The 23,682-nt window shown below is 47.7% G+C and overlaps 11 protein-coding genes across 11 annotated transcripts; 6 read left to right on the top strand and 5 right to left on the bottom strand.

The window, feature by feature from the left end:
- Positions 1–1,135: 1,135 nt before the first annotated feature.
- EURHEDRAFT_530159 (MFS general substrate transporter) lies at positions 1,136–2,288 on the top strand (the record flags this gene model as incomplete). The annotated part of the gene is made up of 4 exons (XM_040787139.1): positions 1,136–1,341; positions 1,382–1,741; positions 1,820–1,941; positions 1,993–2,288. 4 exons carry the CDS (start codon positions 1,136–1,138, stop codon positions 2,286–2,288), a joined length of 984 nt encoding a protein of 327 aa, XP_040639881.1.
- Positions 2,289–2,797: 509 nt separating this feature from the next.
- On the bottom strand, positions 2,798–3,873 carry EURHEDRAFT_453707 (uncharacterized protein; the record flags this gene model as incomplete). The annotated part of the gene is made up of 2 exons (XM_040784144.1): positions 2,798–3,555; positions 3,609–3,873. 2 exons carry the CDS (start codon positions 3,871–3,873, stop codon positions 2,798–2,800), a joined length of 1,023 nt encoding a protein of 340 aa, XP_040639882.1.
- A 906-nt stretch (positions 3,874–4,779) lies between these two features.
- Positions 4,780–5,312, top strand: EURHEDRAFT_514602 (putative glyoxalase family protein; the record flags this gene model as incomplete). The annotated part of the gene is made up of 3 exons (XM_040786282.1): positions 4,780–4,913; positions 4,978–5,180; positions 5,236–5,312. The coding sequence occupies 3 exons, from the start codon at positions 4,780–4,782 to the stop codon at positions 5,310–5,312; spliced, it is 414 nt and encodes a 137-aa protein (XP_040639883.1).
- Positions 5,313–6,725: 1,413 nt separating this feature from the next.
- EURHEDRAFT_376717 (uncharacterized protein) lies at positions 6,726–8,188 on the top strand (the record flags this gene model as incomplete). Its single annotated transcript, XM_040778886.1, has 2 exons — positions 6,726–6,903; positions 6,972–8,188. The coding sequence occupies 2 exons, from the start codon at positions 6,726–6,728 to the stop codon at positions 8,186–8,188; spliced, it is 1,395 nt and encodes a 464-aa protein (XP_040639884.1).
- A 1,265-nt stretch (positions 8,189–9,453) lies between these two features.
- On the bottom strand, positions 9,454–9,792 carry EURHEDRAFT_376718 (uncharacterized protein; the record flags this gene model as incomplete). Its single annotated transcript, XM_040778887.1, has 1 exon — positions 9,454–9,792. The coding sequence occupies one exon, from the start codon at positions 9,790–9,792 to the stop codon at positions 9,454–9,456; it is 339 nt and encodes a 112-aa protein (XP_040639885.1).
- Positions 9,793–13,218: 3,426 nt separating this feature from the next.
- Positions 13,219–15,329, bottom strand: EURHEDRAFT_453482 (guanine nucleotide exchange factor SEC2; the record flags this gene model as incomplete). Its single annotated transcript, XM_040784120.1, has 2 exons — positions 13,219–14,625; positions 14,682–15,329. The coding sequence occupies 2 exons, from the start codon at positions 15,327–15,329 to the stop codon at positions 13,219–13,221; spliced, it is 2,055 nt and encodes a 684-aa protein (XP_040639886.1).
- A 1,550-nt stretch (positions 15,330–16,879) lies between these two features.
- EURHEDRAFT_411348 (DNA-binding protein) lies at positions 16,880–17,678 on the top strand. The gene is made up of 4 exons (XM_040781594.1): positions 16,880–17,071; positions 17,136–17,218; positions 17,285–17,295; positions 17,354–17,678. The coding sequence occupies exons 1-4, from the start codon at positions 17,048–17,050 to the stop codon at positions 17,635–17,637; spliced, it is 402 nt and encodes a 133-aa protein (XP_040639887.1). The 5' UTR covers positions 16,880–17,047; the 3' UTR covers positions 17,638–17,678.
- A 172-nt stretch (positions 17,679–17,850) lies between these two features.
- Positions 17,851–18,742, bottom strand: coq4 (ubiquinone biosynthesis protein COQ4; the record flags this gene model as incomplete). Its single annotated transcript, XM_040783400.1, has 2 exons — positions 17,851–18,479; positions 18,535–18,742. Coding segments are annotated over 2 exons (837 nt in total), but the record flags the coding sequence as incomplete, so codon positions are not given.
- Positions 18,743–19,058: 316 nt separating this feature from the next.
- EURHEDRAFT_514615 (uncharacterized protein) lies at positions 19,059–20,544 on the top strand (the record flags this gene model as incomplete). The annotated part of the gene is made up of 6 exons (XM_040786283.1): positions 19,059–19,199; positions 19,251–19,805; positions 19,862–19,916; positions 19,966–20,028; positions 20,081–20,192; positions 20,241–20,544. 6 exons carry the CDS (start codon positions 19,059–19,061, stop codon positions 20,542–20,544), a joined length of 1,230 nt encoding a protein of 409 aa, XP_040639889.1.
- On the bottom strand, positions 20,389–22,158 carry EURHEDRAFT_411350 (putative 2-dehydropantoate 2-reductase). Its single transcript, XM_040781595.1, has one exon. It carries the CDS (start codon positions 21,858–21,860, stop codon positions 20,613–20,615), a length of 1,248 nt encoding a protein of 415 aa, XP_040639890.1. The 5' UTR covers positions 21,861–22,158; the 3' UTR covers positions 20,389–20,612.
- Positions 22,159–22,296: 138 nt separating this feature from the next.
- EURHEDRAFT_411351 (Sas10/Utp3/C1D family protein) lies at positions 22,297–23,525 on the top strand. Its single transcript, XM_040781596.1, has 3 exons — positions 22,297–22,494; positions 22,556–22,722; positions 22,771–23,525. The coding sequence occupies exons 1-3, from the start codon at positions 22,314–22,316 to the stop codon at positions 23,170–23,172; spliced, it is 750 nt and encodes a 249-aa protein (XP_040639891.1). The 5' UTR covers positions 22,297–22,313; the 3' UTR covers positions 23,173–23,525.
- The last annotated feature ends 157 nt before the right edge of the window (positions 23,526–23,682 follow it).

Below are 23,682 nucleotides of genomic sequence, written 5' to 3' on the forward strand. Positions count from 1 at the left end.
CCTGCAGGATTCTTTGTCGGGTCAGGGCAGTTCCGGGTCTCATGATGTTTTGTTTCCAAATATGGATGTCACGTGGGCTGTCCACTACGGAAACAATGAGCAGAGCATGGCGCCATTTGCCTAAGGCAATTTGCTTAATAGAAACGGTAGCGAGCAGTATCCCTGGCTACTTGTTGACTTGTTGTAGCATGGAGATTACAGAGAGCTCGGCTGTATCTCCGCAAATTGTTGATGACAAATCGGTGTTCTTTGTGAAGGCCAGTAGAGAAGGCCGGCATGCCCTCGACAACAATTTATTTAGGATCCTCGCTCCAAAGCTCCCTTCCTCGAAGAGCTGTCTCTTCCCCTGCCTCACAATATTCGGAGACATATGGCGCCAGCCATTGAAGCTGTTCTCCGTCCACTGCTGGTGGATACCGTAGTAGATTGGAATACGGTGGAATCGGGCGGCGGTGACTAAGACTTTAAGATGCTGACAGTGTTGTTTTTCTCGAGATCTTTGAGGGCGGAAGTAGCTTTACCGTCTGGGTGGAGGAAGTCGTTGTAGGGATCGATCAGGACAATGGCTATTCGCAATGGAAGGGGCATGGTAGCGTTGGCCTCGGCTGAGACATAATAGATATAGTCCTGCTTGCAAGTTAATCTTCTCGTTTCAGAGCGCATACGTAGGATTTGACGGAAGACATGATAGATTTATGTGGTCTTAGGGTTACTTGGATTGATTATCAATTCAACGCCAAGTGGTAGAAAACGGTGACGCCAACTTGATTACAAATTTAGCGGTACTGCATCTCGTAGGACATTCCCAGACAGACCAATTTGTCATCTACGAGACATCAATATCCGCGGAATCCATCGGGCATCGCTTTTGGTTGATTATCAATTTCCGTGGCTTTTTGATGACAAATTTGCACCGGAAGCGGCTTGAACGTCGAACCAATCGGCGTCGTTGACATGATTACAAATTAGGTGACAGTAACTTAGGGTTTCCAAAAACAAATGGTGTACGTTCAGAACACATCTGCGAGTGATTTTTTTTTTTTTTTTTTTTTTTTTTTTTGAAGCAAAGCCTAACTGCTTCTTCATTCAAATTGTCTGCTTCCAAAAAATTGAATTGCAATATACAAGTCACAGCATGAAACAAATCCAAGAGTCCTCAGATTTCCTATCCTCCGACGAACACAACGCCCACGAAAACCATAAACCCAAAGCACCTCCCGACGGTGGCCTCCAAGCCTGGATTGGAGGTGTACAGGTCGCCCTGCTCTTTTTCGTTGGAATATTCGTCGGTCATCTCACAGATGCGGGATGCTTCCGACCGGTGTTTGCTCTGGGGGTTCTGTTTCAACTGGTTGGTGTTTTCATGATGAGCCTTTGCAAGACATTGGCAACTTATGCTCGCACAAGCGGTGTGTATGGGCTTAGGAAATGGGTGTACTTTTTGCTCTGGTTTGTCAGTTACGTCGTCTTACTTTAGCCGGAATCGTGCATTGGCTGTTGGGATCGCTATGGCTGGTGCAGCTGTCGGGGGTTTGATCTATCCTGTTGTCGGTGGTAGACTCCTATACCAAGACGCGATCGGATTCCTTTGGACAGTCCGTGCCATGGGATTTATTATGCTTACAACACAAATCCCATGTATCCTATTATTCAAACCATATCGCCCTCCTCGAACCTCAGGGCCTGTTATCGACTGGAGCGCCTTCAAAGAGGTCCCCTTCATTTTCTTCACGACGAGCATGTTTTTCAATTTCTGAGGGCTATATTTCGCCTTCTCCTACCTAGACACATTTGTCCGTGATCGCATCGGCGTGTCTAGCTCCCTGAATTTTACCATGGTACTCAACGATGTTGGCGTCGTCGGTCGAATTCTTCCCGGTATCATCGGGGACCGGGTCACGGGTATGCTGAACATATTGATACCACTGAGTTTCGCAGCCAGTCTTCTCGCCTACTGCTGGACGGCCATCACTAGAGCGGCAGGGATATAAGTGTTTGCTGTTGTTCATGGGGTCATTGCAGCGGCGTTGCAGTCACTTTTCCCGGCTACGGCAACGACGATGACCCCAAGTATTGAGAGGACGGGTACGCGGCTGGGGATGATTCTGAGTATGGTTGGTGTGGCTTCTTTGACTGGGCCTGCTATTGAGGGTGCTTTGATTCAGAAAGATGACGGCGTGTATCTCTATGCACAGCTATTTTCGGCAACTTCGATTTTGATAGATGCTTTGGCAGGCATGGCATGTATGATTGCGAAGACGGGGTTCAAGCTCAAAGTGAAAGCATAGCTCGTTATTAAAGTATTAAAAAATAAAATCTTGCAGTTGTTGTTGTTATATAGAATCACTCCAATGGTAACCATATCCTAGCATTAGGTGATCGACTCAAGTCGCTTAATGAAAATAGCTCACTCGCGTGAACGCCATATGTGCCCAGGAAGGCACATATAGAACAGATATTCAAGTCACAGGATGCGTTTCCAGGACCTGTTCTCATGGACTCGCCCGTCCCGAGAACTTCAGACTGGATTGAAAAGGGCCACTCAATCAAACGGTGGACACCCGCTATTGTTTCGGCCTTTCCATTCGGTATTCATCCTTGGCAGCTGTGCAGTTGAAGTTACTGCTCAGTTTGCATAACTGACCATGCATGAAAGAAGCTGGTTAGTATGCTTCGGATTTTGTGACTCTAGGGCCTATATCTTAGATTTGCTGGCGTAAACTCCCAAGAGGGTTGGCTCAAACTCTGTAGGATGGTGACGCGGTAGAGTAGTGTACGTTGGACTGATAGTAGGAAATTAATCATCAATCAATTTCGACAATTTCTGCTTCCAGCTCTGCAGTGTCTTGTTGGCATATTCCAGCTCGTTTCGTGTATTCTTCAATTCTGATTCCAGTTCTCGATTCCTTGCCCTCGTAGCCTCAGTATCCTCGGTACTAGCCTGTCTGTTCACAGCTTCTTCCCGATATTTTTGCAGCTCGATCTCTGCAGCACGCCCCTTTTCGACGACTCTTTTGGTTAAAGCTAATTCATTCCGCCGTATACTCAGTTCTTGCCGTAGAGAAGATAGCTGGAATTGAAGGTCGGATATATTCTGTCGGAGCAAGGGTACACTTTCCAATTCACGATACACAACCCATAACGCAGAGTCTACTTCCTCAGGCAGGGTGTTGAATCGAGATTTTCGTGGTGCAGAAGGTGCAGAAGGTGCAGTCAATTCCCTTGGTGCAGTGGTTCGTTGGGCTCTGTTTGCCATGTCTTCATGGTGCACTGCTTCGCTATTTGCCCTTGTTGGAGCATGGGACGCAAGATTAATTGCAGTAGTATTTGGCGTCCCCGTACGGGGCGAAGCTGGTGGTGTTATTGCAGGAGGGGCCAAATGCCAACCACGATCCACACAAACAGGGCAATACCATGAATGCGCATCATCTTCGCGCAAGAAACTATCCTTTGGTTTGCAGAAGTCATGGTACGACCTTTTACATGTGTCGCAGGGTATCAGATTAAGTGGCTGATAGCATTCAAAACAAATGTTGTCGTGTGGACTTCCCGCTCCTAAATGGCTCATGTTAATACCCGGTAAACCCGGGCACTTGATGATTGCTTACCTCTCCAAGTTTTGTAGCGCGTTAAGTCTACAGATATAGGTTCCGGCATAGCTAGTGCTGGGGTGTTGCCGGTATCATTACTTTGTGCCTGTATAGGAATTGTATGCTCTCCTTGATTTTCTGCTGGCGGAGGATCGGTTGGAACTCGGACACGCCGGCCACGCCCTCGGCCTGAATTTGAAGCACGCCCTCGACCTGTTTGCAACCGGGGCCGTTTTGCTTGTCTGCCATCGTCATGGTTATCCGATTCACGCGTACAAGTCATGTTGAAGACATCTGGCTTATTGAAATAAGTTGCAGGGTGTTTTCGTGGTGTTATACGTTGGATTACAAATCGGGGATGGCGCGAGCCGGATCGGAGAAACTTGCACAAGGTGGGCATAGCATAAATTATGCACGCAATGCACATATTCTCTTTTAGTCATGGCTAACGTTTGTTTATTGAAGGACATTGCTCAATTCTCGGAAGTGCGTTGTTAGAAAGCGATATAGAAGCTTGAAATAAGCACATTCGTAAATGAGACGTAAAAGCCGCGTATCGGTCTGTTCCAAGTTCCTGGGTTCGAATGCACTGGACTGGAAGTACGTGTACTTTAACATCGACCGATTGTTGTCCAAGTTGTCAGGTTGGACATCCAAAAGGCACGCTTTGAAGTGCCTGGGGAGAACAAAAGCGGTTGTTCTTGAGGGACGTGGCTAGGAAATCCAAGAGATTTCTGATCTAGGATAAAAAGGGTCTTCTAAAGTTCAAACCATCTTCCGATCAAAGCAGTTGAGTGCATGATGGATTTTTAAATTCGCATGATGATGTTAAAATCAGCAAACAACACCGGAGGCCGCGGCTTGGTGATAGCAGTTAATAGGCGGAGGCATAGATTACATGCAAATCATTCTCGGCATCTGAGTTCTCGGTATACCGGAATCCCTTTCCCGTCGGCATTCAATCCACATTATCCGTTATGATATTTGAGCGGGATAATTTTCCCATTCCTCTTTTGTGTCCAGTGAATCAGACGGGCAATTGCGAAGAGACTGTTTAAAGTTTCTCAAGGATTCCATAAATATCGGTGCGGGGCAGGCGGGGCACACAAATATATAGATGTGTCTAACTACCACCACAAATCAAGTCAACCACATTATTATCAGCTACAAAGTACTACTATATTGCAAGATGATCACCGGCCTTGCACACATCAACCTGCTTGTCCCGCAGGGGACCTTGGACCAAGCCTACACGTTCTACGGAGAAACACTCGGTCTTTATGCTGCGCCGGTTCCCGAGCGCCAGAAAGGCACCATTGCCTGGTACGCGCCAACCCTTAAGAGAAACTATGACAATACCTGATAAATATATATATGCAACATACAGGTTCAACTTGACAGATGACCCCAAACCACAACAAATCCACGTCGCGTTCGGCACGAATGAGTCCGATTCGCCACGACACCCGTGTTTTCGCATCGAATCGATGGAATCACTACAGGCGTTGCGACAGCGTCTCTGGGAGCACCATTTGAAGGGAGATGCTGCGGCTCCAATGCATGTTGATAAGCCGGGGGAGAAAATTTCTGGTACGTATTCAACCCCCGTTGTAGTCCTCGATTTGCAAATATACTGACAATAAAGGCCCGTCTGGATTTGAATACCCAAACCGATTTTTTGCCAGAGATTTTGCCGGGAATTTGCTCGAGTTCAGTGTGTGATTCAGATAAATCGACGCAAATGAATCCGGAAAAGTAATCCGAGTATGGGGCCTGTTCCGCTGTTATGGAACAATTTGAAACATGTGATTGGTACATATATGTTCCGACAGAATGGTTAAACTACTGCCACGGGAGCTAAACGATTTATGGTATAGTTCGGTACTTTATTTTCGTGGCGTGGCGGTTCAGACGATCGGGCGTATTTCACTTATTGTTACTAGAATTTCAGGGGTAATTGATGACCATAAGGCGAATTAATTTATTTGCTGTAGCTAAATCAATGGTACTTTACATAGTGCATTAAGGAAACCGTGTGATTCTGAAATAACCACACCACCCTGCAATCTTAACCTAATAGATTAGATTGATTAGAATCGCCACGGTAAATGGCCCTGTCGATCGAGAGCTTGAGGCTCTGGCCTGGGGCCAAAACATATTCCTGTCAAGCTAGGCTTTCAGAGGATTACAGCGTAAGATACTTTTTTCAACCGCCTGTGGAGATAGTACCATGTACTAACTGTTACAGACCTAGCCACATCAGTCTCACGTGACTATGCGGGGAGACAAGGCAGAATCATTGGGTTACAAGGAATAATGGAAATACAGAAGGAACAGGGATTCCAGCTGATAACCCAAAGGATCAGTCACGTGATCCCCTACCATTTATCTACCATAAATGGTATACGGAATGGTATATGCTACCATCTATCTACCCTAGATGGTATACAGAATGGTAGGAGAACGGAAGATATATAAGGACACTCATTCATGTACTCAGTTTAGTTCTTCGCAATCAATCTAGTTAATCAAGTATTGGTTACCTTCTAGTTTCTGACTCGTCCGCACTTAACCAACAACCCAGCATACGTGCTCGGTTGGCCTTGTTTCTCTATTCGTTACCTTTACCGTTTCTACTTGTTGATTATCTTACGGAGCCTGGAGGGGGCGATATACCTTCGACGTGATATACAGAGGACCTGGATGGTCATTGAGCATATGAGTGCTTGGAAGACACTTAGGGTAAGTGTCCTGTCTCGAAATACAACTAACTAGAACCCTAGATACGATACGAGAGAAGCCAGGTTGTGACACAAACCACATGCATTTGGCCCATGATTTACAATCAAGATATGCCTTGGAAGACTCTGGCTCGTGGTTTTCATATCATGCTCCACCAAATCGGGCTTTTCTATACACAGAGAAGGCAGGTGACAATGGGGCCGGATAGAGAAAATAGCCTTGCCGACCTCAACTTGCCGAAATGACACGATCAGAAAGGACATAAATAGAGGTCTTAAGTCCTTCCATCTAGCTTCATCATAATCGTCAACAAAACAACAAAGCAACTAGAGAATTCTACAATAACCAAAATAAAACAAACCTTGATACAGCTTTGTCCTTTTTATCGTCACAATGCGTGCATCTGCTTCGCTCTTCGTTCTTGCCGCTGCCATTTCCGGCTTTCAAGGTGCCTCTGGCGCCGCTATCCCTCCCAATGGACAGAATTTGGCTCATTCGAGCATTCACTATCGAATTGGGACTCCGATCCAGACACCTGAAGCTGAAGCAGTAAAGCGGGATGAGAATGCCGGTAAGTTTTTTTATTTCGGGTGGTTGAGTTTTTGGTTCGAGACTTTCGATAACTAACACTCGATACAGTGTTACCCACGAGCACCCAAGGGTTTACGCACGAGGTGAATGGCGTTGACATGAATGGTGATATTGAGCGCCGGGGTAAGGGCCGTGATCGCAACAACAACAACAACAACAACAACAACAACAACAACAACAACAACAACAACAATAACAGCAACAATGGCAACAGCAACAACAGCCGCGACAGGCCCAGCCCAAAGCCTCAGAATATTCCTAAGCCATCCAATACTCCTCACCCTAGCCAGCCGACTACCAACAAGCCGGGCCCCCCCAGCCAGTCTGCTCAGCCAAGCAAATCTGCCCATCCCCAAGCCAGTCAACCTAACAAGCCGGCTCAAACGAACCAGCCTGCTCAGCCCAGTCAGTCCGCTCAACCCAGCCAGTCCGCTGAGTATAACAACCCCATTGAGCCGGACGAGCCTAGCGGCCCCTTTCACAACATCGAATTCAACCCTGAGATCAACTTTTCCGATCCCACGCAATCGGACCCTACGCAGGACCCCGCTCAGGAACAGGAAAACCCTGAGAACCCTGAGAACCCCGGAGAAGAGGCCCCTCCCGCTCCCGCTCGCCGCGACCTTTCTAAGCGTGAGAAGCATAGCAGACCCAGCAATCCCACCAACAAGCCTAACAAGCCTATCCAGTCCGAAAATAAGCCCAGCAACACCCCCAAGCCCAACAACAACGAGCCTAGCAACACCGCCAAGTCGACTCCTAAGCCCGCCACCACCCAGTACGCCCAACCTACTCCCTCCAACTACGCTTCTTCCTCTGCTCACTCTCACCCTACCCCTTCTTACCACCCCAAAAAGCCCGACAATCAGCCCGACAACGGGCCTGACAACGAGCCCGGCCATGAGGTCTCCATCAACCCCGAAATAAACCTCTCCGACCCCACCCAGGAACAAGAGCAAGAGCAGAATCCGGAGGAGAACAACGGTGACCTTGTCCGCAGGGACCCCCGTGGCAGCAGGGGACGCCATCACCACCATCATATCGGGTTGAACCCTACCTTCAACTTCGACCCCACCCAGGACAACGGTGATGGCGACAACAGCAACGATGACAGCAGCCTTACCCGCCGGGACCCTCGCGGTGGACGCGGCCGTACTCACCACCACACCAACTTCGAGTTTAATCCTACCGTTAACCTTCCTGATACCCTTAACTTCGGTGGTGGCAATGGTGACAAAGGAGATGGTGATGACAGCCAGAACTGAATGGGATGAGTGTATGAGAGAAATGGATTGATGCCTTTCCGATTTCTTCATGTATTTAACGCGATTTTGTTATGTTTTTTTTTCTGTTTTGGTTGTCTTTTGGAGTTTGGATTTGTTTTCTGTATTATATATGTCCTGATATCACTAATCTGTTTTATGGGATTGGCGTATGGCTAGACTGGTGTACTTCTAGTCCATTTCAATTGATTTCCTTGAAATTTCAGATAACTCGAGTCTGTCCGATTTAGTATCTGGGCATCCCTGCTCCATATGCCTTGTATTGTGCATCTAAAGCACATTCGTGTTTACCATTTTATGTGCATATCCGAACTATGTAGACGAATAAATCAACTGACCTTGTGCTAGTGAACTTACGTTCCTGGTTGCGAGCTGGTGAATAAATCATTATTCAGGTAATTCTGGGGGATGACGATGGGCTGTGTTGAAAACTGCTCATTTTTATGGGTTTCGGAAATTAATTTTTCAATGTTAGGGTTGCCAATTACCACCCTGCCTAAGACGACCCTGGCGTGCCCTATATGACTCCAAAGCTGCAAAACACACTGCACTATGTTCTTCCGGTGACAGGGCCTTACGAGTGTCGACAAAACCAGCTTGGTGCTCTTCCACAGCTAGCATTTTCAACTTCCTTGTTACTTCAGGCATCCCTGCACTGCGCTCAACCTCCATCAAAGCTCATCGTCATCGCCATCTGGCGGGTAGTCAGAGATGACTTTGATAAACAACACACCTGGTTCGGCGGTAAAGGATGGCCGGTCGAGCATAACTGCGAACAACCTGCAGGGGCCAAGCATTCCACAAGGCCAATCCTCAGGACAGAGAGGAAGCACTCGCCCACACAGCGAAGTGTCCATGGTCTGTACAACACCCAAAGCAAACCGCGGGTCTTGCAAAGATTGAGCGTGTTCAGGAAAGACGGATGACCCCGAAGAGCCTGGCACGTAAAACTGGAAATAGGCTGTTTTGTTGGCAGGGAGGTGGACGATAATTCTTGCAGTGAAGAGGTGCGCAACGGTTCCTAGGAGCTCCGTAGGGTCCTGGATATTACCCAAAACGGGGCATAGACAGTGTCCTGAAGATCATAACCCTCTGAAGAACCTGGAGCCTTATTATTGATTGCCACTGTCTTGGCCCTGGAACCTTGAGTGAGATAAAATGAATCCAGGAACAGGCTTTGTATCTGCTGCGTCAAGGCATCCATGGTATGGCGGGCATCATCAGATGGCGATGGCGTTGGCTGCCCTTCATCCGTCGTTCAGTCCATAATCGAGCTCGTAATTACGATCGGAGTTCATGACATTAGGGATAGTTTCCATAACGTCAGAGTCTAGACGTTTTGGGTAGATCTTAAAAATGACCTCAAGCTCCCAGACCTCGGGGCGAATTTCGTAGTCATACAGGCACTCAACCATGGGAATATCTGGAACACCACAGGGGGCTCTGAGGCCAAAGTAAATCCATTGCGGCCCAGTACCACAAGCTTTGCGTTGTATTCTGATGAAGCCTGTCCAGAAACCCTCAGAAGCAAGGAGGAAGATGCAGAATCCCACACGATCACGACGCTCAGGGAGCTTCTTAGCCATAGGAATCAACGGGGGAGTTACCTCTGTAGATTGCCCTGCCGTTTTTACTTCAACATAAAGACGCTCGCAATATGTAATTCTATGCCCCTGGTGCTCAACTCATGTCAGAGCATTGCGCGGGCGATAGGAGTAGATCTCGAATTTTGGCATCCGAGACGAATCGGATTCAGAAAGATACTCATCAATTTTGCCATAATCATTCCCCCTGAAGGGGAATAGAACTCTATATCTACATTATAGAACCTGCTTTATTCTCTGGACGGGTGAAATCATCAGAAATGTATTTTCCAAGAACCACCGGGTTGCCTTGATGATCGACATATTCGTGTTGAGCCAAACGCCGACCAACTAGGTCAGGAACAGCTTTCCAGGCAGCTTGGGCAGTTCGGTCTATACTGTACTGGCTTTCTTTTCCTTGTTGTACGGCCTGGAAGTTCGGTGACCGAGGGAATCTCATGCTTCCAGCGGAGGCCAGACCCCTCCTGCCATGTGCTGATTGACTAAGCCCCGAGCTTTCACATCGTAGCCCGGCGTCACAGTATTTCGACAGCTCACCTGCGTACCAGCTTTTTTTTGGTCTGGGGCGTAGTACTGCCTAAGTGTTGTCTCGGCCATGGGAAACCAGTTCGCAGTTATCTGCTCAACCTTTGCAAGATGGTTATTAATCCAATAGCACTACATCGTCCGCGGACCCCAACTGCGAACTCCCGGCGGCATTGGTGAAGGAATCAGTGGTCTGACAGCTAGTACCGCAAAACTCAGATGTAGTACCACAGAAGCCTTACTGGCTACAGCAAACATTCAAGGGACAACAAGTATTGCCCGCAGGCATGGCATTTCCATACTTGGCATGGGCATCGTAATTGCTCCAACAGTCATCGTTGGGAGGCTTGCCCGTGGTGCCACAATACTTGTCACCAAAGCCACAGAAGCTTGACTTTCCGCAGCAGGCACCGTTACTGCAAGGAGTGGTTCCACTGCAACCGTATGAGTCGCCCGTTACCAAGGCTGACAGACAAGAAAGAACGTTGGAAATAGCATCTTCGGCGGCATTAATGGTCAAAAACCAAGCAGGAAAAAAGAGTAATAACGAATGAGCACCTCTTCGAGTCATATTGATTAAAACGAATGACGCTGGAGAGCAGACCTTCCAGGAAATGAGAATGCCATTGTGCACGCAGGCTTGCATTTTGGATACAGCATTCAGTCTCTTCGAGTATAGTCGATTGTTCGTGTAAAGTGGACTTGAATAGAATGTCTCACAGCCTCGCAGCCTCGTGGATCGTTAATTGTCTATTGTTGTACCCACCATTTCCACCAATGCCGACGATAGCGCGTGCAGGAGACAAAGGTTGTGCTAGTTGTTCTGAAGAAAGCATTGCTCTTGCTGATTATACTGCTCATTTCATATTGCCAAAGCGATTGTTATCAGCCATGGGAAGACAAAATCAAAGCTGCTTGCAACGGTGTGGCCTATGCTGATGATTACGGGTAAATAGTACTGGTCTCTTCTATTGCTTCTCAGCTGAACTTCAACTTCAGCCAAGCCTGCTTGATAGACAACGGCCAACACTTCAATATAATTCTTGACGATCTGACTTTTTCTTCTGTCAATGGGTCTGTGGGTGGCAAAAACTGCAACCCATGTTCCCTGCTTAAGCTATGGAACACGGCCTAGTTTCCATATGGCGATGGCTTCTTTGTATTTCTAAGGGGTTTACCAGAGCTATACGTCTTCCTGCCATTTTTCAAGGTATCCTCTGAGACCAAAGCCAACTTTACGATCTGCAGCACCGCAAGAGAGTCTCCGCTGGATTACTTCATTTCCATGCTGACCGTTTGATAGCAACTCGACTGCCACACGGACCAAGCCGTCCTCAGCACCAGCAACACCAACACCAACGTGCAGCGGGACAAAGTACACACCCAGAAAAGGTGACTCATATGACTCTATCTCACTGTCCCAAGGCGTGGCTACAATGCAGCTCCTCATGGACAATGACCTCCCTGCCTACTGTGCCGACTTTCCCCCCAAACGGTACGCTCTGCATCAAAAACAAGTGCAGTATCTACACTGCTAAGAAGATGCCTGCAAATTCGTGGCTAATTCCCACAGAATCACTGCTGTGTAGTCGCAACAACCGTATAATTGGCTTTTAAATCTGCGTGAATAAACCCGGGCAGAAATATGTGGCACCTACGACCACCGCAGACACTTCGAGTGCGGTGACTTACCAGCAGCTGCTGTGCCAATGGATGTTGCAGCCAATACCATGACATGATGTGGTCAATATTATCAGATTACTCCGGGCGAAGATTACAATATATTCATGAAAAATTTCGGAATTTCTCAATAGGACTTTTTCGCCCTCAATCCTGAGGTCAATACCAAGAGCGTTACTTCAATGAGCCCCATCAGCCTACACCATGAGTACTTCATCCACCTCAAAAATAGCCTACACCAGTCTCCCAGACGCTATATACTCCGCCATATTCGATGTGGACGCCATCCTTTTAGCTCCAAAAATTCGGGAAGCTGTACCCTCTACGTGAAGGGAAAAGATCTCCAATACGGCTATGATGGGGTTTCTCAGTGCCAGGTTGCGACTGTTTTCTGGGATGTCAGCTTGCAGCAAATCCTGTGATGGGATGCATCGCTTAAAAGTAGTAACAGCAGCAGCAGCATGGGCAAGTCTACGAGTAGTGGTGGTGATAACTGTTCATTTTCGAAGGGGTATAGGTATTGTGTGCTTTATCAAGTGGCATCCTCCACGCCTGCTGCTCCAGGGAGTGCGTGTTGATCTTCTTAACGATCAGACTAAAATCCTTAGTCTAACTGTGCTTTATTTTTTCTCGAATAGACTAGGCTTGATACATTTAGATGATCCATGTACGTTAATTTTATTAAGTATTATGTACATTAAGTTCTAATAATAGTCATAGCCACTTCAAGCAGAAGAATGCATCCATTTTATGCACACCGGAATCAATCCGTGGCAGGTATAAATGATTAATAAAAACCCAGAGTATCATTGACGATGGCCATGCATGATAAACAAGCAGAAACACCAAAGAGCTGCCAGAGAAGTCCACAGTATCAAATGCGGCCATTGCAAACAAACCCAATGTGAGAACCTCACCAGATAATTAAAAGAAAACCCATATTATACAGGTTATAAGGATAAACCGTAATAATACATGAAACATGCCGCTGCTCGAAAAGAAGGGGAATCGAGAACCGAATCGAAAGGAACGTGAAAGCAACGTGGACCGGAAAGGATTATTAGAGTGGGCATGTTGAGAATAGAATGGTATAAAGTTTTGTAAAGCGAAAAAATGAGAGGCCGAAGCGCGAAAAATAAGAATCATCATGAACGCCAGGATTCATCATCTGCGTGGGGCGGACCATTGTCCATCATCCCTAGTTCAAGCGGTCTCTTTTTCGATAACCGGCTCGACAGTTTGCGTCGTTAATTGTTTAATTGGTGCATCACTTTCTCCAGACTTTGGAGATTGAATGGTGGCAGAGACCGTTACTTGCTCAATGTTAGGCTCATAGACCTCTTGCCCCAAATCTAGCGGTTCCGGCTGATCGGTGTTGATGGCCGAATATGCAGTGCTTGCAGGAGATGCTGAGCCAGCGGATACGAAGGGGTCCTCGTACACAGACGCTCTGTCGTAGTCGCTGTCATCATTGTAATATTCGTGGTAATCATTTTCTGCATCGGTCTGCACGCCGATACTCTCAAGTATTGACGGTTGAAGACCATCAACTTGCGCACCGGTCAAGCCATTCACAGAAGCGTGGGAATGCAAGGGAACAACGCCAGCGCCAACGCGAGACCAGAACATCCTCTCCCGTAGACGAATAGTTTCCTCCCAAGCATCCTTTTCCTCTTCGGAATCGCCGGCCCGGACATGTCCGTCAAGGATAAGACGCAGGTATCCAGTAAATTCACAACATGACCGCGTCCTCTCCAGACAGAGAGAACACAATGGATATCGCTGAGCGGCCTCGCTATCAGATGTTCGGAAACGGTGGCACCGTTGGTATTCAGGTGCAGCCCTGCGCTCGCCACACATTGCACATGGGTCCCTCCCTGTTGGTGGCATCGGCTCTACTAACAAGCTGCCCTCACAAATACCATTTATAACCGTACGTCGCGTAAGCCATGAAATTCCTGGAGCGAGATCAAGTCTGAGAGTTGGTTCAATATCCTCAACGAGAGCCCTCTTGTAGAACCGCTTTTCCTTCAATAGAGAGTGCGAACTACCGGGCTGTGGAGAAGACATACTCCCACTGGGAGAATGAGTTTGCGATTTGGATGGCGACGAAGACGTTGACCCAAAACTTCCACTGCCAAAGTTGGCGAAGCTCATCACATTTAGACCACTGTACGATCCGCTAGGCGCCCGGCTGGGAGGTCTTGACTGCGGCACGTGAAATAGGTCACGAAAATCCTCAAATGCTTGATGGTCCGTCCGGCACACAGTCTTGACCAAATGCGGGAAGCTAGTAGAGGGACCCGGTAAGATGTCCTCTATCGGTTGTGCGGGTAGATCTTGGTCCAGAGGCTGTGCAGCTACCTGGTTCTTCTTAACCATCCCTTGCAGTGACTGACGGCGTGCAGCTGGTGACGAGGGGGCGGTGGAGGCGATCGTGCGAGTATCGGTGTCATCCTTCGCAAGGTTCATGCCCTGCATGACAGCTTTCAATTCTGCTAGTTGATCTTGATGCGACGCAAGGAGGGATTCGGTGTCTTTGACCTGAGCACGGAGTTGCTCATTCTTTTTTTCGACTTCTTCTCGTTCGAGTTTAGCAGCAGCAACCATCTAGATAAGTAAGTTGGATATTCAAAATAGCGTGGGAGGGCCAAGAGTAAAGTTACCTTATTAGCTTCCTCAAAGAGAGCAGCAGTAAGAGTCTCAAGCTCTTGCTCGATGGTCTTTTTGCCCTTTTCGATGGCTGCCCGTTGTGCTTTCTCTTCTGCCAGAGCCTCTTGTAAGCGGGAAATCTCCTGGTCCGAATCGGCTTTCCTGATCAACACTTCCTGGTCGATGTCTCGCCGATACTTTTCATTTTCGAGCTCCAATGTCTGGACCATGGTCTGTGCCTGTTCCAGTTCCTGGCGGGCAGCGACAAGGTTGTCATCGAGGGTAGTTTGGTTGTTGATAGCCTGAACAAGCTTGACACTCAACGCGGCGACCTCATCGTTCAGGTCAGGGTGATGAGAGGCCGGTGATGACTCCTCTGACTCTTCCATTGGAGCTGAAAGTCTTGGGTCCTTCAGCGTGCTAAAACCGCTGTCGGTAAAATTCCCTACGCTTGTCGACCGGACAGCCGGTGTTGGCTTCTCGGATTTGAATCTGGACAACCCATCCGTCGACTTGGCCCTTGTAACGGCCCGATCGGGGGATGGTGTTCGATTGCCGGACGAGAGCGATCGTCTATGGTTGTTTGGTCGTGAAATCATGGTGGAAGGTGAAAGGAAACTATGACGTGAATAATATGTGTGGAAGGCGATTAAACTGACCATAAAAATTAGCGACTTGAATTCATTGAACGCAATGAAGGAAAGGCAAGAGAAGAGAAGGAAAGAGAAATCAACATACTCGGCCATGGTGAATAGCGTTGATGGTAGTGAGGATCAAGAGAAGGTGAGCATAGACGAAAAATATGCGAGATGAAGGCAAGGTGTAGCTTATTATAGGTAATTAATACACCACACCGATACCTTCTCTCTAAACGTCAAAAAGTCCAACGAACAGAATGAATGCTGGCTTCCATGCATGTAGCAAATTTGACGCAATGCCCCCACCAGCGCGCAGATTGGAGTATCTAACCGATCTGAACAAGAAGCATTGAGTCGCGGACGTATTGAAGGCTGCAGATACGAGGAGGCGATGCGAGAATTATAACAAATTATCTCGGGAGGGATCAAACAGCGACAAGTGAGGAGGAGACGGCGAAGATAGTAAATGGAGAGAGGGGGCGCGGCTCTAAAGGAGAGGAGAAAAAGAGGAGAAGGAGAGATCGCACTCGGTCGAATCGGGGGCAAGGGAGTGTCAGACAGGCGTGCGACAGACGATAATGCACGACTTGTTGGTGTTAATGCAGGGAATGAACGAATCGACGAATTGGAAAACAGAAATCAATAGAATTACAGTCGTTGGAAAAAGTCAAAAACGAAGAAGGGAAAAGAGAAAAGAGAAGGGAAGAGAGAATGAGACAGGAAGAGACGAAGCCAGACGGGGAGGCGAACGGGGCACGTGCTGGTGGAGCTAAACCGGATGAGGAAGTCGATCTGCTTTGGTCACAGCTCCAATACGCTTACTTTACAGGTACCTCTACTTGTAGTTGTAAGGAGATATCGTTATTTTATTAGGAATACGTACAAGTTAGTATCTGTCATCATGAATTGCATTGTCTAATCTCACAATGTGCACCCGTTCATTCCAATAGCCTCAGGCTACGTATGCTTACAATGAGGCCAGGAACATGTGGTCGGCAAGATCGACTCCGGGCGGAGGTGCCGGCTTAGTACCAATTAGGAATAGCTCATCTTCTTTTTATAGTCCTCCAAACGCCGTCCGTTTTAATGCCCTGAGTTCTGTCGGGAAAAAAGCATTGATCTTTATGATGTCGACTAGATGTCTCTATTGAGAGGAATCTAGATAGGTACCGATATGCCGGTATTCCAGAGCAATCCCTGATCTAAAGTACAATAGTGCTGGAACTCGGATAGACTATATGATATCAAGATTCAATAGACGCCCGACCGACCCGTTCTTGGCAACCTATGACGACACTGGCGCATCCCAAACTGATAAGCGTCTTCTTTCTGAAACAGGCTCAGTCGACGCGAGCGTTTAGCGTGTACGAGTACGTGTACGGAGTACTATCGGGGTACTCCGTAGTAGTCTTGTATAATGGCAATACTAATGGCTGGCATAATAAAGGTGGCACTGGTTCAAGCTTCAGTTCATCCATGGTCAAGGTTATCCCAGTTAAATACGGGGAAACTTACATACCCCTGTACACCACTCATTTTCAGTCACATGACTCACGCGTGGCGCTCCACTATGTTATGCCTTAGCGCCTCAGGCGGTGAGCGGGGTGCAAATTGATCCGTCAGCGGCTCTGCGATAGTGACAGCTCGATACGGGGATACAATACTACCTGCGCCGGTGACTTCTTTTACTACAAATTGCTCGATACCATTCTCTTCCAGAAAACTTCGCATACACAATTATCATGGCCGACGCAGAGCTAGAGGAGGTTAGTGTGCAGAGCCTTCTCGTGTCGTCCGTGCTTTTGAGGCACATGCTCAGCATCTTTACAGATCAGACGTGCCCGTCTGGCACAGCTCCAGCAGCAGGGTGGCTCCCGCGGGGCCGGGAGTGAAGGCCAAGAAGACCAGAAGAGGTGAGAACCCACATTGATCACTGATTTTTGGGATCCTGCTTGTTTCTGACTGCGTTCTCCCTATAGAGCAATAGAAGGTATGCCACATTCTACCCCATCTATCCAAACAGCAGACCGTTTACCTATCCCTGATAGGTGAACGCCGTTCCGCCATCCTCAACCAAATTCTCGAACCCGAAGCCGTCGACCGTCTCAACCGCATCCGCCTCGTCAAGGAATCGCGCGCTGCCGATATCGAGAGCCGATTGATTATGCTCGCACAGACAGGCCAGCTCCGCCAGAAGGTCACCGAGGAGCAGCTCAAGGATCTGCTGAATGCAATTTCGGAGAACCAGCGCAAGGCTGAGGAGGAAAGCAAAATTGTCATCAGCCGGCGGAAAGGTGGTTGGGATGATGATGATGATTTGTTGGATTTGTAGGGGATTCGTGTTGAATTCATGCCAGGAAAAAAAAAAAAAAAGTAATTGCGGGTTTAGCATTATAACGGGCTGTATGATTTAGTATTTCAGAGAACCTTTCACGGCGTTACGACCTAACCTCACCCTGTATCTAAGCCTTTGGAATGGTATTCGCTCTACATAAACAGACAAATCATACAAACCCTGTCAGAAGTTATTCTACCCCGACATCTGCTGCTCCTTCTCTCTCTTCTTCTGCTGCCGGATCATCTTCCTGATCTCTCTTAGATCCGGCGGCGCCTCAATGTTCAATTCCCCCCGCAACTCATCCACATTTTTCTCCAGCACCTCCTCCCAATAAACATTAATCAACTCCTTACTCTTAAGCCCAGCCCTAACCGCCCACGGCAAATGCAATGAAAAGAACCTCTCCTTCTCCGCCGGCTTCAACCTCACAAATGCAAACAGACTCAACCCCGTCATCGGAATAACCGTATTCAAAAACTCAAACGCTTTAAGCGCCAACTCCCCTTCCACAAAGACCGGTAGCCCCGTCACAGCATGGTAGAAGTCATGGCACTCGCGATACCGCTGCATGACATACGCGCATTCTTCATCGTCAATGTATTGCACGTTATCACGGGTGTCCGGGGAAACACCCTCGCGGTCTAGCCAGGCGGCGTAGGTGCGGCCGACAGAGTTCTCGGGGAGCGATCGCAGGTAGGGGAGTGGGAGAGTTTCAGAAGTTATGCGGGGGCGGTCGCGGAGGATTCGTCGGCCTGTTGGGTCAGAGAGCATGGCGTCGCGGAGGCGGTAGATGAAGTAGGGCGTTGCTGTGGCTTCGCCTAGGGCGGCGATGAGGTCTGAGCAATTCTGGATCAGTATGTATTCTGATGCGCGCTCAATTGGGGTTGCTACCTCCTCGTCGAGGATTTAGAAGAGACCCAACCGCAGAGCCTACAGCAAGGGCTCCACGTTCCACAAACGTCAACGGGACATGGCCGGGATACTTTGGCGGAGGACGGTTGAGCACGGAGAAGGATCGCACACAGCAAGCGGGTGTGAGAGCTGTGGACTGAGCTACTGCTCGAATACCAAGTGTACCACGGTTCCCTAGGGCTGACATTTTTTTTCTAGGGCGCTGTGTATAGTGATCCTTGGCATAGGGAAAAGAGTGATCGCTGTTCGGGGAAATGCAGAAGCTCCGGCGGTGGCACGTGCCTGCCGCTGGTAGACTGATTGATAAACGATAAGAATTTGGACTCGAAATATTCAGGGCTTTGATGTGGAATAAGTCTCGATTCATGAGAGTTCAATGTTATTTTGTGTATCTGGATTGCCTACCCTCAATCCTGAACACAGACTCTGGTCTTGGAACTCTTCCATTTCCGGTCTCGTCATAACTCCCGCATCAATTCCAACAAGTCAAGAAATTATACAAAATGAAACCAACCTGGTGGCCCGGAGAACAACATGAATCCTTCACAGAATGGGCAATATCTCAAGGAATTACCCCCAGTGGAGTCGCCCCAGCCCGGTTCCCAGGTCGTGGCCTAGGCATGATAGCCACACGGAATATCAAAGTACGCCTCTCCATACCCCCAGAAATCCAGCTGCTAATAAATCCACCACAGAAAGGCGAGACTCTCCTGAAAGTACCACTGCAAGCAATGTTCACCATTAATCGCGTCCCTGCAACATTCACCAGCAAATTCGCTAAGGGAACACCCGTCCATACCCTATTCGCAGCATTCTTCACAAATGGTGACACAGAAGACCTTCGGAAATACGATCTCTGGAGAAATACCTGGCCTAGTCGCCAAGATTCCGAGGATAGTATGCCAATCGTATGGCCTGAATCCCTCCGGAGGTTGAACACCGACCAAACACTGCTCCCTCCATCGATATCCGGAACCTGGAGTACCTTCCAGAAGCGAAAGAGCGCGTTTCCCTACGATTCGTCTCACCAAAACCTTCTCTCTCAACAGGAAGGACGGTTGCGAGATTCATGGGAAAAAGTCGTTTCTGTCTTCCCGGAAACGGATTGGGAGACGTTTTTATATCACTGGCTTATTGTGAATACGAGATCTTTTCATTTTCTGATGCCTGGGGACGAGGCACCAGAGGATCGGAATGATGCTATGGCTTTGCTGCCTTTTGCAGATTACTTTAATCATTCTGATGTTGTAGTACGTGTCATTATAACTTTCACTTTGGGATGAGTTCTCATTGATTCATGATATAGGATGATGTTAAGTTTAATGGCAAGGAATATGAATTTCGAGCTACGAACGATTGCGGTACTGGGACCTGCCACTTGTCTTCCCGCATTGAGGCTAACTAGACCAGACGAAGGAGAAGAGGTGTACATGAGCTACGGCCCACATCCGAACGACTTTCTTTTTGCTGAATGTAAGCACTAATCTATACAAAACTCTTTCTCACTCCAGCTAACTTCAGACAGATGGGTTTTTCCTCGACAAAAACGACTGTGAAACATTATACCTCGACGATATCATTTTCCGAGATCTTAATACTTTTCAACAAGAAGAACTTAATTTGCAGCAATACTATGGGCACGTACCCCTAACGCTGTTTTCATGAATGATAACTAACAACCCTAGTAACTACCAAGTAACATCCACCGGCGCTTGCTACCGCACCGAAATCGCAGCATGCATCAACTACATGACACCCAAGGACTGGCAGAACTATGTTCTCGGATACTCAACCAAGGGTGTAGATGATAAGAAGACGGAGACTATTATCCGTGAATGGATAAAAGTGTACGGCAAAGAGGCTAGTGCAACGATTGCAAAGTTGGAGGGTATGACTAGTGAAGCAGATGGTAAAACTGGAATGCTTTTAAAACGGTGGAAGCAGATCTATGATTTGTGTCAACAGGCAGTGGAAGCCGTGTCTTGTTAGGGTGCAAATAGAATACACGAATGTATATAGTTCTTGGACAATAGGTTGTTTCAAAAGAGAGATAGATCTCACTGTTTATCCTCAAATCCTGAAAGATCCATGGGAACAGCCCCCGATTCTCGCTGGTGCAGTAACGCTACCCTAGCTTGCACCATCTCCTTAATCATAAAATTCACTACGCATTTGATCCCAAGCTCTTCGCCCCGGCGTACGATATACCCATTGATATATTCAATCTCCGTCGCTTTCCCGCTCAACATATCTTGAAGCATGGAGCTCATGTTGTGACGAGTCTTGCTTGCAAGCTGCACTGCCATCCACCGCAGACGTTCCGGATCGAAACGCGCTTCGATCCCTGGGATGCCTTGCACTTCCGGGAGGGCTAAAATCACGCTAGATGTCTCGATGAGAAGTAAACGCATGACTCGAGTGAATTTGTAGTTGTAAAGAATCTCGCCGTTTTTGCATTCCATGAGAGATGTCAGAGGGTTGATCACCGCATTCATGGCTAGCTTCTCCAGCTGGTACTGGATGATGGATGATGGCGTTTCTGCAAAGGCAACGAGGGGTGGTGTCAAGGTTAAGGTGCGTAATAGGTATTTAGTCGTGGGTGCCCAATCTGCGTCATTGTCGCCCGCAGTAGCAACAACTTCCCTTGACGGTGCAGGGCTGAGAACAGTGGTACCGATACCAGTGTGAACCACCTGGAATGGTGACATTTGGTACAAACCGTGGGAGAAAATGCCCGTCATGTAATGCGGACGATTCGACGGGTCCGGGAAAACCTTTTCATTGAGTTCATCGATCGTTCCCATTCCGTTTTGCAGTAGGAGAATGGTAGAGTCCCGAGTTAAACGATGGCTGATGGACGACACAGCTCTGACCGTTTGGTTTGCCTTGACAGTAACAACCGCACACTCAATTGTGCTATTGTCTACCTCCGACTGTGCTAGTGACTTTTCGATATTTCCGTCCTTGAGCTTCTCGCTAAGAGTCCTATCTCTCTCCTCCGGTGTACCATCTTTATCCCAAGGTAACGAATACCACGTATCACTGTCACTGCTCTTGACATTAACGTCAAAACCGGACTTGACATCGTCCAACCCGTTCACGTTTATCGCTATACACTCTTTTTTTGAGATCCATGATCGATAGACGTTCGAATGATGTAGGAGTAAGGTCATCGGCGGCGGGGATTGACGACCCGCTAATGAATGGGCAACAAACGACCCTACATTTCCAATTCCAAGGAGGTGAATTCGCCCGGACAATGGGCGTGTGTCTGTCTCTCTTGCTACCTCGTCTGCATCTTGCATCCATGTTGACGAGAATCGGTTACTGGCCCACCGGCCCGGACGATATCCCGCTGTAAAACAGAAGTCGCACACCCCCGTCCGCAAGAGCGGACGACGTCCTAGTATGGGCAACACTTTGAAGGATGGGAAGGAAAGAATCTCCGATAGCTAATATGTAAAGCTCTTTATTGTCGGTACTCGGGAAACAAGTACTATTAGTCGCGTAACGATAACTAGATTCGCATTATTGAAGGAACGACAATTTCAACAGAAATAGTAAAACTAGAACATAATAACGCCTACGCGAGGCGAATAAAAGGTGATGATAGAATGTGTTGATGCCGAAATCAACGGAAATTATAGACGAGGCCGAAGATACTGACCGCCCGGCTCACCGCCTGTAGATAAAAAATCGTCATTTGCAGGTGCTTGCCTTTCTCCAAATCCAACTTCTTAACGATCACCACAGTCAAAATGGAGGCAAAAGAACTCTTTCCGGTGCTTGAACAGCTAGATGATGACATTGATGACGTGGAAGAAATGATCCAGCCGCTACTTAGTCGCTCACTCGCTGAGACGTCCAAGAACCTGCCTGTCTTGGACAAGGCGAAATTCTATGTTATGGTAACTTACGCGCTGGAAAATGTGATCTTCTGTATGTCTCATTTATACCCGCAGTATTTTCTCGATCGTGGTTTTCGCTAATTAATCCATAGCTTATTTGAATCTCCGTGGGGAAGACCCCAAAGCGCATGCAGTGTGGAGAGAGCTCACCAGGTTGAGACAATATTTCGACAAGATCAAGACAGCAGAGACAGGACCTGAACAGCGCACAATGACCCTCGATAAAGAAGCTGCCAATCGGTTCATCAAGCACGGTCTCGTATGTATTACTTGCCTCTCATTTTGACACTAATACTGACCTCACCAGGCTGGAAATGACAGGATTGACCTAGAGCGCAGAGAACGAGAGGCGAAGGAGAGAGCAGTTGCTCGACGGAAAGAATTGGAATTGCTCATGAAATCTGCGAAGTCGGAACAATCTTCCAAAGATCCTTCAGGAGATTCGAGATCCGATGCCGACTCCGACCCTGACGAAGACGAAGATGGCGATTCGGACAATAACGAAACAACAGCCAAAAAACCAGTACCAGCTTCTAAACCAGTAGACGTCCCACGTTCCGAGAAAACCAAGAAGACTGGAAATAAGAGTAAAGACAAGAACAAGCGCTCCAGGCAAGGGAAAAAACTTGACAAAGAAGGGCTGCGCAAGGAAAGCGTGGAGAGAAAGCAGAAAAAGAAGAATAGTCGGAAGGAAAGGAATGGGAAATGAAGAGGCGGATTGAATAATGGGCACTAAGATGAAATAGGGCAACAAGACATCGAAACGAAATCATTCTAGCGACCAGCTGGCCTGGTTCCAGCATAATACTCCTCTACTGTCGACGGTGCGGCTGTGATTCGGCAGCTTCCAGGCAGATGCCTTCTCATACAAGCTCCTGAGATTATAAAGAGCCTGCGCTCTTCGTTCCACGAACGGGCATTATCCTTACACTGCTTCAGCAGCGCGTCTCTGGTCGTGCACAAATTATAGATAGATACCCTTGAAATATAAATGGCAAGGTAGATAGCAATACTATGGAAGCAATTATAACAACGCAAATACTAGTTTTCACTCAGCCATGCTGTTCATATTCCGTGACTCATATTTGGTGTTTTCAAATGGAGATAACAACAGTGGATTCCATTTCGACCATGCCCAAAGATTATGGAGTTAGACTTCGCAAACGTAGAGAAAAATAGAATGATGTATCTCTGATGTACAAAACAAGGTAAGTAAATG

Source organism: Aspergillus ruber (genome assembly GCF_000600275.1).
Source record: "Aspergillus ruber CBS 135680 unplaced genomic scaffold scaffold00009, whole genome shotgun sequence".
NCBI lineage: Eukaryota > Fungi > Ascomycota > Eurotiomycetes > Eurotiales > Aspergillaceae > Aspergillus > Aspergillus ruber.